The 15,082-nt window shown below is 45.1% G+C and overlaps 1 protein-coding gene across 1 annotated transcript in view; it reads left to right on the top strand.

Moving 5' to 3' along the window:
- LOC309841182 (uncharacterized protein) overlaps positions 1 to 5,744 on the top strand; it is a 45,973-nt gene extending 40,229 nt beyond the window's left edge. The window contains exon 6 of the mRNA XM_082684083.1: positions 4,758 to 5,744. Within this exon, the coding sequence (XP_082540209.1) occupies positions 4,758 to 5,020 (263 nt within the window). The 3' untranslated portion in view covers positions 5,021 to 5,744. The remainder of the gene's footprint in view (positions 1 to 4,757) is intronic.
- Positions 5,745 to 15,082: the final 9,338 nt, after the last annotated feature.

Genomic DNA, 15,082 nt, shown 5'->3' with positions numbered 1-15,082 from the left:
TTCTTTCTCCTCCATTCGCATAGGGGAAATGCCCAGTTTCTCATGAGAAGATGAGAGTGTTACCGGAACCGTGGGGTTCCCTCTTGGGCCTTGAGATTGTGGGATGCCTGAGAATAGAAAACACACGGCTGAGAGCCTGACACCAGCGTTCTCACTGCCTCGTTGTCCTTAATAGATATGGTCATCAGCCTGTTTTCTCATCTTTGAGAAGCTGGTGTTTTGCCAGGTGACCTCTAAGGGGTCATCCAGATGCTGCGAGGAGCCCCGAGCCGAAGGAGGCCCATAGCCTCCTCTGGGTATTTATTATTTATGTTCTCTCCATATTGTTCGCGTGCATGGTGTCTCCAAAGGGCTATTCTCCCCCAGACAGAGTTGCTCACTGGATGGGACTGCATTGTTTCCATGCTGCTCAGATCAAAGAGGAAGCTGGCATCTCTCCCTTGGAAAGAGTCATTATGGTTTTTGGTGCTTTTCTTAGAAGCACAGTGAGAAAAATGTCTCTTACAGAGTTGATGAGCTTGTCATTCTTTCTGGAACACAGAGGAGTACAGAATCAATGCCTGGCCAGAATATTAGGGACCTGAAGAGTAGAGGGAAGTGATAAAAACTTAGTTTGAGGGGCGCCTGCATGGCTCAGTAGGTTAAAGCATCCAGCTCTTGATTTTGGTTCAGATCATGATCTTAGGGTAGTGAGATCGAGTCCTGAGTTGGGTGTGGAACTTGCTTGGGATTCTCTCCCTCCCTCTGCCTGCCCCCCCCCAAAACAGAAAAACAAAAACTTAGTTTGAATTCTATCATTGCACTTACTTGTGACCTTGGGTAGGCAATTAAACTGCTCTGAGCCTCAGTTATCTCACCCGAATGGGGCCTCGCATGGATATTGTAGATGGTGCCTGTAAAGCCCTAGCACCATGTGTTGTATGCACAGATCTTCAGCAAGTACTTGGTGCTGTTATATTATTATTATTATTATTATTATTTTCATTTGAAAGGTACTTACGTGCAGGAAGGATGGAATGGCTCTTACCACTTGTCCCACCGATTAACCACCTATTAACACCATTTTTATTTCTAGAAATTTCTCTGCAACTACCTGGTCTACAGAAACAGATGCTCAGGGATCTGATCAGGTCAACTGAATTATTTAGTGATTTTCCCCTGAAGCAGTACGTGGAATGATTTTCTGTCTGAAACCTTTGGTGGCAACCCCGCTACTTTCTTGTGGTGATTGGTGGTTGGTTTCACTTCCAGATTTTCATCTGTCTCCAAATGAACTACATGGCCTCTTAGCAGGTTTATTCTCAGTGTTCAGCAAGATCTTGTAATGAAATTGACTTACAGAAAAAGGGGATTTTGGAAAGGCAGTGGAGACAAGAGTCTATCTCTAGATGAGTGTTGTATTGAAGGCTGCCTATGATGGACAATCTGGAAATAAGCCCTCTCTCTGTGATGGTGCCATTTTTCAAGGAGACAAAGTCCACACCTCTTTGTTTCCTTTCTATAGTCCCACCCATGGGCAGAAGTACTGGCCATCTGCGTGGGTAAGAAGGAACTCCTGGAGATTTGAGGTGAATCCAGATGTGCCCATGTCTGCCCTTATCTAGTAACTTTAATCAACTCCCCTACCTAGAGGATACGTACTTGGTTAGGCATGGGAGGACCTCTATGATCTGCATCATCCTCCACCTTCTCTAACTTTCTAATCACTTTTGAGCCAGGGGCAGTCCTCAAAATTCAGCTCTGTTCCCTGCACCTGCATGTTTCTCTTCTCTCTTCTCCTTTTCTCCTACCCCTCTTTCAACACTAAGCCCATGTGTCACATCCTCCTGGTGGTTGTCCACCCTCCACGTTAAAAGTCCTGAGACCAAGCCTTCATCTGGAGCAGTTACATCAGAATTTCCACAGTGTGGCCCCAAGTATCAGTGTTTTAGCAGTGTGCTTTTTCAAAATCACATTTCTGGTGTGCGTGGGTAGCTTAGGCAGTTAAATGTCCAAATCTTAAACCTACTTTAAAAATAAATAAATAAATGAGCATGGAACTTACTTAAAAATTAAATTAAATTTCGAGTGATGCCTATGCATAGCCAAGGTTGTGAGCTACTGCACTAGACGGTGGCTACCACATTCTTCGTAAATCTAGCGGCCACATAGAGCCTGGCTTCAAGAGAATGCTTGTTGAATGAATGAAAGAGGGTCATCGCTGGGATGCTTTGCCTTATCGGGTACCTATCTCTAAGGTTGGCCCCTCTGCTTGTTATAGCCATGCACTCAGGGACAGAATCCTTTGACCTGTGCCCTGGAGTTCTCTTCTTTAATCTTATCCCATTTATTTTTTTACCTTTCTTAAAAGTCAAAGTTTTAAAACTGTTTTTCAGTATAAAAGTAACATGTGCTGATTTTAGAAAATTTGGACATTAGCAAAAATGGGGGGTAGGTCCCTTCTCACCACCGAAAAGCAGACAGCCCCCATGTTCCCTTCACTTCTCCTAATCAGTTGCCCTCTGGGCCTGACCCTCTGGCTCATCCCACTAAGCTCAGTTGCAGCTGTCAGTGCTCAGACCCTGTGAGCTTCCCGGAGAGTCCTGAGGGAGTGCTCTTGACCACAGCATTCTTGGGAGCCACAGGGCTAACTCCCCTGAGGGCAGGTATACTGTGAGAAGGAGTTTCCCTATGCAACTCTTAACTTTCCTCATTCAAGCAGAATCTATGGGCTTTATTAGAATAAATGATAACGTGAGTGTAACAACTTTAAAATAATAACTTAAATGTTTACCAGCCTACCCGCTTGCCGTCCTTAGATACGAGATGAGTTTGCAGCTCGCCATGATCAAGGCGGTTTTCTCACTTGCGTTATAGTCTCGTGTTGAGTTGTCTCAACCTGGAGGTAACAGACTCACTTCTAGTGAGTCTCACTAGTCCCATTGCCTCACCTAGACGGGGGAGGATGGGAAATGTAGTCTAGCAGTCTGCTAGGAAGAACGCTTACATTGGTGATCACCAGCTGTCTCTACTAGTCATGTTGCTCAAAGCAATGACGGAGTCACATCCCGGCCATGCAGGTGCTTGGTCTCTGTATGATATAGAATACTGGCTTCGCTGCTGTAACAAAGGCTAAAATGACAGTGACTTAAACACGAAGCAAGTTAGTTTCTCTTTCACTTAGAGCCTAAGCTAAGCAATCCAGGGCTGCTATGGTGGCTTTGTTGTGCTCTGAAGTCCTGAAGTGTTGCTTCCACACAGTTTAGGGTGGCTACTTCAGCTCCTACCATCACATCTGCATTCCAGTCCGTAGGAAAGACAAAAGGAAAACAGAGGCACAACCTGAAAGCTGGGCATATCATTTCACTTAATGTTCCTTTGGCCTGAACTTGAAAGAGGTGGCCACACCTAGCTCCAAGAGGACTGGGAAAATGGGGTGGGAGTAAGGTGGAGTCTGTTAACAGAAGAATGATTGGGTAGGGTGCAGGCAGAAAAGAGGTGTTGGATAATTAGTAAGCTTTTAAAGAAAGCCAGTCTTAGTGGTTAAGAACATGGACCTGGAGTCATACTGTGTGGGCTTAAATTTTGCTCTACCTTTTACTTGCTTCATGACCTTGAGCAGATGACTTGATCTGGATCTCCATTTCCTATCTCTAAGACTATAGGTCAGCTACTCTCTGATGTTCTGCCAGACCTACCCGCCATGCTTTGCCATTCTGCTCTATGCCCTGGAAAACATACCTTTTGGAAAGTACCATCTGGCTCCTAGTTGGATTGGGCCAGTGAGAGGCCCTGGAAGGATATGAGGGCGTGGCGGGGAGGGGGGTGTTTGGTGGAAAGAAAGAGATGTCAAGAGACTAATTCCCTTCCTGAGAGGCTGTGTCCTCCTCGGCCGCGGCTCCTCCAGAGTCACCCTCATGGCGTTAGATCTTGCTGGATTCTGGAATCTCCTCTCCTGACCTAGGCTGGCAATGGCTTCCCACTATGGATGTCCCTAGGGGGCTTCTTTCCCCTTAACCCTGCTTGGCCCACTGTTGTCCGCCTGGCCTTCATTAGACCATCTTTGGGCACAGCCTAGGCACACTGTCCTTTTCCTGCCAGGGCCCCGGCTGACACGATGGGGATAGTAACAGTATTGGCCGCAGACCCTGGGATGAGAGTGAATGAATGCATTGTAGGATTACTGCTTGAATGCAGTGGCCATCATTAATTGTTTTCTGTTTTCATGTCCCTAGGCGAGCGCTCTGATACTTTCAAGTACGGTCGAAACCTTCTGAAAGGTTTAATTGGGCATTTAAGTGAAATAATATTGTCTCCCACCTGCCCTCCCCCACCCTATGTTGGGGGCTGCAGCAAGGCTCAAGAGTTATGAACAAATCTTGTTCCAAGTCAGCTGTATCCTGCATCCAAAGTTTCTTCCTTCTCGTTATATGGGGATGAATGAGGAGGAAGATACTAGGCTTATTCGCTTATTCTGTGCTGGCACTTTACATGTATAAACTGTCTACATAGCTTCCCAGCTTGGAGTTTGAATCATATCACCCACACGGATGCCCTCAAATATATTGACTTCTGAGGACTGGCCTGCCCATATTAATAGATCAAGTTTTTCTCTAAGGCCACCCTTCAGTGCTATTTCCCGTAATTCTCAGGAGCGCTTATTTCCGTCCTGTCAGTTCTGGCTGCTCTAGGCTTTTGCTGGGGGAGCTCAAATCCACCACACACCTCACTGAGGCCCATGGACATGTGTTAACTGCTCCGTGACCTCTGTTCTTCAGAAACTGGTGGCCACACGACACTGGCCAGGCTGCTGCCACCCCTGCTCATTCCAGAGCCTGGAGGCTTGGCCTTCACTTGCGACCTGGCTGGTTTCCCGGTGTCCTACCCTCTGCGGGCCGCAGGGATGAAGATACCACTTTTCTCTGGGCTCTTCCAGCCTCAGAGTGGGCCGGGGCCTTCTCATTACTGCGCAAGCCCAGAGCCACCGAGAGTCTGGGATGGGGTTGGCTCCCTGCCCTGCGCTGGCTGTCCAGACAGCTAGGGCCAGTCACCCCAGCCTGGGATCTGCCCCAGATCTCTCCACCCTTGGAAGCCTGTCTGTCCTGCCTTCCTCCTACCCCAACCCCAAACACTCACAGAGTGTTCACCCCCCTTCAGCTTTCTCTCAGGGTGACTGACAGCGGGAAATTCAGTTCCCTTCGCAGGAAACCTCACCCTGCCGCAGGGTGCGGGCCCGCCTCCTGGCTCCCACGGAACAGCCACAGAAGAGTTCACCATTGGTGTATTGCCTAAATCTGGGCAACTCAGTCTCTTCTGTGATGGATCTGGTTGGGGATATCAGCTCATTTCATCCTCAGAACAACTCCAGGGAGCTGAAGGAATTATTTTTGCATCATGGAGGAGGAAACACAGTCTCACACTGGTTAAATTATCTTCCTCAAATCACACAGCTAGTTAGAGGCCAACCTTAGATTAAAAGTGTAATCTCTGGGGTGCCTGGGTGCCTCAGTCAGTTCAGTGTCTGCCTTCAGCTGCGGTCATGATCCCAGAGGCCTAGGATTGAGTCCCACATTGAGCTCCCTGCTCAGCGGGTAGCTTGCTTCTCCCTCTCCCTCTGTGCTGTCTCTCAAGTAAAGTAATTAATTAATAAATTAATTAATAATCTCTGGCTCCAGAGCCAATCTCGGTTTCCTGGGGAGGAGACTGTGCAAGTTGCCCTCCTCCCAGGGGGATTTGGTTGTGGGTTGAATGTGATAAACTACATAGAAGGAACCATTGCAGGGCCTTGCAGTGTAGTATAGGGTGGTTCTATATATATTTGCTGAATAAATACATGAACAGTGAGTGCTCAGAGCTATGTGTGTGTATATTTATTTGTTTTTAGACCAACAAATATGATCAGTATGCTCCAAAGGAATTTTCCATAATGGGATCTGAAGCAATATCCAGAAAAACTCCTTCTGGCTTCTTCCTTCACTCACTTCCTGCTCTCCCTGCTCTGTATTGCAGCCGAGTCCCTGCGACAGGAAACCTCTGATGGTTTCCCGGTGGTGATGGTGCTCATGCTATTTCTAAAGGAAACTAAGCTTTGGCAGCCGCAGATTCCCCTGCTTCAGGAATCTGAAAACATATCTAAGGGCAGTTGGGCTCAGGCTCAGGTATAAAATTCATCGCCAAACAAACATGATGTTTGTTTGCAAAATGATGCTGTGCATTGCCAGGGGGTGAGGCTTTCTTCTAGGGTGTTCTGGTTGGGAGAGAGAAGGGAGCAGGAAAGGGAAATAACAATAAATTCTGGGGGATAAATGGTTATTTACCTTGGCTAAAGAGAAGAAAGAGCAAGGAAGCAGATACGGAATAATGGGATAACACACACACACATACACAGGAAAATGGGAAGGGCATGTTCCTTGCCAGAGATGTTTTTACTAGAAATATATAGGTCTGTGTCCAGTTACACATGACTATTAAACACAATGTGACTACCTGTAAACAACAATGCTTCATCGATTTTGAGCCCTGCTGGAATTTAGAGAGTGTTATTAACCGCTGGATCTGTTCGGGAGTACTGTGGTTATGATTTCTGGGTGACCTTCCTACTGGATGATCATTCTCGAATCTGCCCTGGTTCTTTGTATTTTTCTTCAGTCAGTTTTGCTCAGGGTGGGCATTTGCAATGATTTGGTATCTTTTGTGTGCTCTCTCGCTCTGTGTCTCTGTTCCTCCTCTCCCTCTCTTCCCCGCCTTTTGCTCTTGGTCTCCCTCCCCTGCTTCAGGCCTCATCTGTGCCTCTGTTTCTCTTTGTCTGTCTCCTCCCGCTTCCTGCTCTTGTCCCTCCTCCCTTTTCCCATCTTAAGTTGGAATACGGACAGAAAAAGCAGTGCTTGCCTTCCTAGGGCCCTTTGCCAGAAAACGGAACAGGTCAAATTATAAAAAAGGATAAAAAAAGACTGCTCTTTGGCAAAATGGGGAAAACAGATGTTCAGGGGTGGTTTTGCTGTCTCTAGCTGTGTGCTGGCTGCTGAAACGCTCTCCTTCCAGGCTCGCTAGTCACGGACGTTCATCATCATAGCACACATGTATGGTTATTTTAATGTCAAATATGTATATATATTTATCTCTGCCTAATTCGCCTCTCCCCATGACCTTTATACCCCCAAATCCAGAGTTGGCAAGATTACTGACCACCTGGTAGCAAGATTTATTTTCAAACTCAGAGGGTTTTTTTTGTTTTTGTTTTTGTTTTTGTTTTTTTTTAAATAACACTACTGGGAATAGTGGGCACCATAGCTGCTTTCAGGCCGCTGTTTAACAGTAAATACTTTATGGAAACTTCAGGTTTTTAAGAGAATAGAGAAGGGAGCTGTGGGTGCACAATCTGGTCTGTAATGAACCCTGCAGAAAGTTTGGGGCTGAAGGGGAGCTGAATGATGGAGATCTAGTGCTGGGATGTGTAGCCTGCCAGGACATTGGGGTCTCTGTCTTCCACAGGTTTGCCCCTCACTGACTGTTGACCCAAAACAAAAGTCCATCACTGTAGCTTTCCTGGTTGTCCAGCCAGAGAACTTAAGGCTGTGTCCTTAACACAAAATATTTCCTTTTGGTTTGAAAGGACATTTGCTGCCTCCCCTACAAACTTAAAAAAGGGATTCCAGATTCTGAACATTTGCTATGGACTAGGGTATGGCAGGCGGTTTTCTGTCCTGTGCGACCTTCATGTGGGTTAAGCTTATGTGACCCCCACTGCCTTCACCTCCAATGGCTCTCCTTGTCGTATAGGATCAAACCAGTTAGCGCATCTAAAGCACTTAGGACAATGCCGGACAAATAGCCAGCATTTAGTAAATGTTAGTAAATGTTATCCATTTTTGCTGCCTCCTCCCTGCCCCCCACTTTCCTCATCATTTTCACAATAGTGACGCTGAAAGAAGAGAAAAGGGAAAATGAATCAACCACAAAAGTATAAAGCCAGAGCCACCACAAACTCAGAGTACCTTTGAACAAATTGGAAAAAAATCATCCCCTCCAGGTGGATGAAGAGCAGGGACAGTGTTCCCAGTCTAGTGGGTAGAGTGCCTGCTAGATTTCAGCCTCCCACCTCTGCCTCGTTCACTCCCTCAGCCTGGCACTCTTGTGCAGTGAGCAGCCTACACAACTGATCATCGTAGCCCTGATCCCACACTCCCATTGTGACATTCTCATGGATATTTCTTTCTTTTTCTGGGAACTCTTTCAGTGTTGTGTACATGCTAAAAAGACTAAATTCTGCTTTGATTAGTTCTTTTAAAATAAGTTTCCCCTAAATTATTTACGTGATGGGGCTTATTTCCCCCAGGTTCTGATCTCCTGAATAAAAACTATGTTTAAAATTTGTAATACGTATGCCAGTAGTTAACCAAAATTTATGTACTCCAGTTCAAATGGCAGTTTTAAATGCACTATAATAAAAAGAACTGATATTTGTTGAGTGTTTTCCATGTATTAAGTATCTGGCTAAGAAATTTATGTCAGTCATCTTGAAACAATCCTGTAAGGAAGGTACTAAGATTTGCCTCATTTTACAGATCGGGAACTGAAGCTTGGACAAGTTAAATGACTTGCCAAGTCCCACCTGGTGGGTGGTAGAGCCAGGGCTTGAGCCTAGCTCTGGTCTTTACTGCTTGGGTTCTTAACCCACCATCCCGAATTCCAGAGTAAATTATGAGAATCCAGACTCCTGAACCTCAGTGGCAGATTCTTGGCAGAACCGAGATTTGCAATCAGGTCTATCTGACTGTAAAAATATGGGCTGACCCGTTTACAATCCTGCATACCAACTTGTTGCGCACTGCAGGCTAGGCTTGGGGGCAGCAGGGTGAAGGGACACAATCCTCTCCTCAAAGAAATGATGACCTCAGTCAGGGAGAAAGACCAATTAACAGAAAATTTAAAAAGTGGAGCTCTGGCTCCTCCTAGCTGTTGGGTACTTACTGACCGGGGACCTTGATTTGGGTTATCTAAATTCTCTAGACCTCAGTTTACTCATCTGTGATATGGGAATGCAAATACCTACTTCATAGGGTTATTGGAAGGGATTGAATAAGATAATAAATGCAAAGTAGCTGACATTCCACATGTGGTTGTAATTATTATTATGGTAAGTGCAATCAAGGAAGAACATAAGGAAGGCCTGGGACCCCAGAGAAGAGGAGCCTGACTCAATCATGGAGGTCAAGGGGAGGCCCGGCAGGCTTTCTGGAGAAGATCCATTCTTCCCAGCGTGACCTGCAGGAGAGCAAGGGTGCCAGGCATGAACGGCATCATGTCTGTTTTAAGAAAGCTGTCACCTCCTCCTTTAGGGATTGCATCACTGAATGCTGAATGATGGAGAGCAGGTGAACGAAGCTGACTCTTCTCCCTCATTCTGCCTGGGGTTTAGCATGGAAACTCTACAAAGTGGGACTGTGACCCCATTAACTCCTTCCTTAAATGCTGGGCTAGTCCTGATGGCTCACAGAGTCTGTCCTGCTCTCTAAAGCTCCTTACATTTAGCCCAGGGGAGTTCAGTGGGACAAGGCCTTTAACACCATGTTCATTTGAATTTCACTCCTGTTTTCCATTATTAGCTTCATTGTTGCGTTTTAGTACTATCAGCTAGTTGGTGCTGACATTCCACATTGTTTACAGAAGGAGACACCAAGGAATCCTGTAAGGTGGGTGTAGGGACATAACCCAGTGTGGGCAGGTATTTGTCAGAATTAATAAACAAAAACAGAGGATACCCAGTTAAATTTAATTTTAGAAAAACGACAAATGATATTTTTAAAGTGTATGCATGTTCTCTGCAATATTGGAGGCATACTATACTAAAGAAATTTTGTTGCTTTTCTGAAATTCAAATGCAACGGGTGCCACGTGTTCTATCGGCAGCCCTCAGTGTGGGAGCAGTCTCTGGGGACTCTCTGTTCTTTGCACTGGATTTTAGTTTGCTGTTTTAGGAGGCGTGATAAAACACAGCTCAGTTCCTATCACCAGGTATCCAGTCCACATGGGACTCCATTTAGGTGCTTCTGTCAATGAGACCTGATTGCTGATGTCTGAGTCCTTTTATCACCTCAATTAGAAAAGGAGGTGGGAAACTAATCCGTCCAAGAGTAGGAATCCTAAACAACATCAGGGATTTGACCCATGCTCCCTGTGTGTAACCTATCAACTCAGAGCAACTCTTCCTGCATAGGCCACATGGCTTCTGGAGTCTGGATATTTAGGCTTTAATTTTCTCTATTCTCTCTTATAACCAGACTCTCAGGTCTGATCTTTTCTCTTTTGGGGAGTCAGAACATCTCCGTGTCCTCCTAGGGGTGGACACTCAGTGCCCTCCTCCTGTTGGGCGTCAGCACTCAGCCTGTGCTAGAGCATCACCGGAGGGGTGATGTATATGTTGGGCGGGTTCCCCCCGCCTGAGTAAGCCTGGTGTTGCTAAGCAGGGACCATTATTATAACAGTTTCTTTGTAGCAAGGCAATGAAAACTCGACTTCCTGTTTCTTGCACCCAGTGGTCTGTGTTTTGTCTTCTAGAGCTTTCAACATTTTTTCTTCTGTGACCCAACATCAGGATACATTTTACATTGAGACAGATGCATACAAATTTTAACATAAATATAACTAAGACAGAAGGTATATGGGATAGTAATTACCCTTATTAGATTGGCTGCATCTGGTATTTTCCATTATGTTCTCTTTTACTTATTTAAAATGCTCCTTAGCCTGTTGCATTGATTTCTACTAATGGGTTGCCAACTACCATTTAAGAAACAATGCTCTAGAGTGTTGTATGGCAAATAGAGAATGAGTCTGAAAGCTACCAAAATATTTGAAGATAGCTATCGAATTGTATCTTAATCTTGTCCGCACAAATGGACCTTTCTTAACACGTTCTGCTTTCTCCATTCCATCCTGCTTCACACCTGCAGAGTGTTCTCTAGGTGAGGAAGATTTCCCTTTAACCTGCCTTCAAGAACTGAGCACGTGGCCTCACACACAGCTTGACCAATACTGGGCATAGTGGGATCATCAGACCCCTTGATCTCAAACTCCCGTTCAAGTTACTGTCACTCCACCAATCCATACTCATTGGCAATGGTTTCTTAATATTTTAAATTTACCCAAAATATCAAATCCATTTTCCCCCTGTTTTGTCTATAAGGGTATATGGGGATGTTTTTTCTTAATTGGGGAGAGGAGGAGCTCAAATCACAATGCAGTCGCTCATATTTCCTGGATCTACCAATGAAATAGTCCCACACTCGAGAAATGTAAACAAAAAGAAACCGTGTATCTAGCACAGCAACAATTAAATCTCCTCTTACAATGACCATATTTTGAAAGAAAATGCATAACAGGGTAGTAATAATAGCTAATAATTACAGAGTGTTTGTTGCTTGCTAAGCACCACGCGAAGAGCTTCATACTTTACATGAAACTGACTCATGCATTTCTCACAACACCTTAAGGTGGATGCTACTTGTAATTACTAATTATTAAAAGAAGAAAAACTGAACTTTAATAAAGTCAGGTCGCATAACCAGTCATGTAACCAATAAGTGACAGAGGGGAGGTTGGTCCCAGGCCCATCTGACTGCTCAGCTTGTGTTTTAGAATACTTACAACTCCGTACTGAGTGCCACAGACGGAAAACGACCTCTGGTCTGTCACGTGTCTAGTTCATAGATCTTGCTCCTTCCTATACGGAAAGCAAAGAACTTAGTAACAAGGTCAAAACGCTAGCAGCCCCCAGGAGTCAACGGAGACCACCTAGATTCATCACTAATGGTAGTAGGGGCAGGCCACATGGTGCTTTCTAGTGGTGCGGTGAGGCCTGGAGGACGGAGGGGCATCTCTCCGGGAGGAAGGAGAGGAAGAGCTGCCTGCTTGGGAAGCAACACAGCTCCGCTCTGAACACAGGCTCAAATCCCGAGTCTGTCACTTGTGTATTGCGTGATCTCTGGAAATTCTCCTAATCTTACCTTGTCTCTTTATCTCATGTGTAAAACATGGATGATAGCACCTGCTGTGCAGAGCGTTGGGTACCGATAAAATGAGATCATGCACGAAATCACCAGACACAGAAGAGACATCAGTCTGTGCATGCTGGTTCAAGATAGAACACTGGGTTCTGATCCTTCTTCTACAATAAGCAAGAGATCTGTTCCTTCATTTAGGCTGGGATTTGGAGTACATGGAAATGTAGGTCCCCAAATGACTTGTACCAGAGGTTCTCAAAGTGTAGCCCATGGACCAGTTGCATCAGCCTATCCGGGAACTTGTTAAAATTGCAATTATGGGCCCCACCCTGACCCCCTGAATCAGAATATCTTGGAGGGGGGTACACCCCTGACTGCTCTCTGTTTTAACAAACTGTTCAGGTGACTATGATGCAGGTAAAGTTTCAGAACCACTGCCCCATTGGTGCTGAGGATCTGGGGTTTTTCCTCATTGTCAGTAGGACTCATTGGAAGCCTCTGGAGAGATGGCTTTCAGGTTGCTTCCATTTGGTCCTCTTGTTATTGTTTATCCCAAGTTGTTCATTTTCTGATGTTCCTTATCTCTCTCACTTAATCTGAAATTCCTCTTGTATACACCTTACCTCATAAAGGTTGACTGGAAAGGGACCGTTTGCAGACACTGGGTAGAGGAGACTGGTAACATTCCCGTGGAACTCTTCCAGGGCCCATCCCTGCAGGCCCTCTCCTCCCTTTGTCTCCTTTAAGCTCTTCCCTCTCACTGAGCTCTTCTCTGCTTCAGAATCTTTGCACATGCTGTTTGCCCAGCTGGGACGCTCTCCCTTCTCCTGCACCATCTTGGAGATGCCCTCCCTTTCCAGCCCCCTTCTCCCTCCTTGGTCTCTGTTACTGTGCCCTGCTCCTGTTCATCACACATAGACCAATGTGCAATTATAGGTTTATTTATGTACATGTTAGTAAGACAGAGCCCATTCGAAGGCATTCACACACCTGGCAGAGTGTGTAGCTTATTAGTCAATGTCATCAATAATATGTTTTGAAGGAACGATTGAATGAATACGCCATTTTTTTCCCGTAGCTCTGCCTTCTTTCAAACTCTGTTGTGCTTTTGGTGAATCCTTCTATTCAGTCCTTCTGTTTTTGGTCTTACTTTTTTCTAGTTATTTCTAATTATTCCCCCCTCTACCCTGAACTTTTCTGAAGACTTGTTTTGCTTAGCATTGTACTGGCTTTATCGCTGACACACAATAAATACTTCTGCATTTCTGGATGGACAACTTATCAGTTAAGATGTGAATTTGAACTCTTCCCCCAACTCAAACTTTATGCTGTAACATAATTTATTTTCTCCTGAACTGAGCCATCCGGAATGGCTGGAGCCATTAGGAATGGTGAGAGTTAGTGCATATTCCAGAAAGAACCAGAACTTCTGTACAGGTTGTAGAGGGGCCTTCCTTCTTTCTGTTGCTATAGCTAAGAACAGAAAAAACATATTTTCAGAATAAAACACCCAAAAGTCCTTTTCAGAATGGCGGCGACAAGGGCTCTAAGTACGAACATTCTGACTTGAGCTATTGCCAGTTACTGTGACAATCCTTGTTTTTCATAGTGATTTTATGTTGCCATTGTTTTAGAAACTCATTATGACTCCAGCTTAGGGGGAAAAAAACCCCAAATGGTCTACATCATCCTTGGAAATAGAGAAAAACATAATAATAATTATTTTTTTCATGAAAAGAGCAAAAGGAAGAAATAACCTTATCATGATATGCTGCAGGATGACCAAAACTGAGGCTTCCTCCTGCGTGTCTGCAGTTGGAGCCACCAACAACTCAACACAATGATCAATATGGTCAGAAGCTTCAGAGCCTGTAAACGGGCACCATTCATTATAACCCAGTGGTTCTCAGCGGGGGGTAATCTTACCCCATAGGAGACATTTGGCAACATCTGGAGACATTATTAGTTGCCCCTGCTTGGGGTGAGGTTCCTCCTGGCATCTATTGGGTGCTGCTAAAAACTCCCTCCAGTGCCCAGGACAGTCCCTACCAAGGGACACACTCAGTCCAAAATGTCAGTAGTGCGGCTACTAAGAAAGCTTGAGAAACGAATCAACCAAAAAGTATGAGCTTTCAATACTCCCAAGATTTCTAGAGTAAGAGTAGCAATTAATAATTGAAATGATCATTATTTATTAAATACCTGCTACTTGCCAGCCTCTTTGTAAAGAATTCCTAGCTACTGAGTCAGGATCTGACCTCAGGTTTGTTCCGGGACTTTGTCGGTACTCTCCCTCCTTAACATTTTTGTGTGTATGCCTTCTCCCTGGACATTATCGTGTCTACCCTCTGCTGGTTGTGTTTTCTATAAATCAAATTAGGCGTTGAGCGTGTACTAGGTAGCACACTCACAGGAGAAAGCCACGGGCAAAAAGAGACTGGTGTGTAGTTACGGGTGGTGAAGTTAAAAACCTCCAGACAAACAGGCCTGAGATCTGTAACTTAATAGACGAGCCTAACACCTGTGTAGGATGGTAGCACGGAGCCTGGCCCTTAGTAGGTACTTAATAGGTATTTGTTGGGAAATTTTTTTTCATAATCAACAGAGTCCTTGGTAAGCTTCAAATGGAGGAGGGTTTCCAAATGCCCTATTCTGTTATATAACAGTGAATTCCTCTTAAAAGCAGCACCTAGTATTTCCAGAAGTCCAGAGGTGCTGTACCTTGTGTATTTCCACTTGCCCTTGACATCTTCCTCTTCTTTGTTTTTTACTGTTCCATTCTTAGTCTCTCTGGCCCAGTAAAGGCTCATCCCTTGCTCCTCCCTCTCTGCACACAATATCCCCTGCCACCCACCCCACATCTACTGGAGGCCCTCCCACTATTCCCTGAATTTTGCTCCTGTCAACAACTTGCAAGATGGAGGCAGGTCATGTGTCAGAGGAAGCACATGCCACATGAGAAAGCTTATTTGAGAACGTGATTTTGTCTTTGGAAACAAGCAGGCAAAAATCACAACCATTGTCCCTGTAAAACAGAGAACTGAAAGAAAAGCTTGGGAAAAACCGTCTTGCCAGTAATATGGTGATGATCATACCTGTGG

This window comes from Mustela nivalis, assembly GCF_964662115.1.
Source record: "Mustela nivalis genome assembly, chromosome: 9".
Taxonomy (NCBI): domain Eukaryota; kingdom Metazoa; phylum Chordata; class Mammalia; order Carnivora; family Mustelidae; genus Mustela; species Mustela nivalis.
Note: the sequence above shows the minus strand (reverse complement) of the source record. Positions and strands in the feature narration are given on the sequence as shown.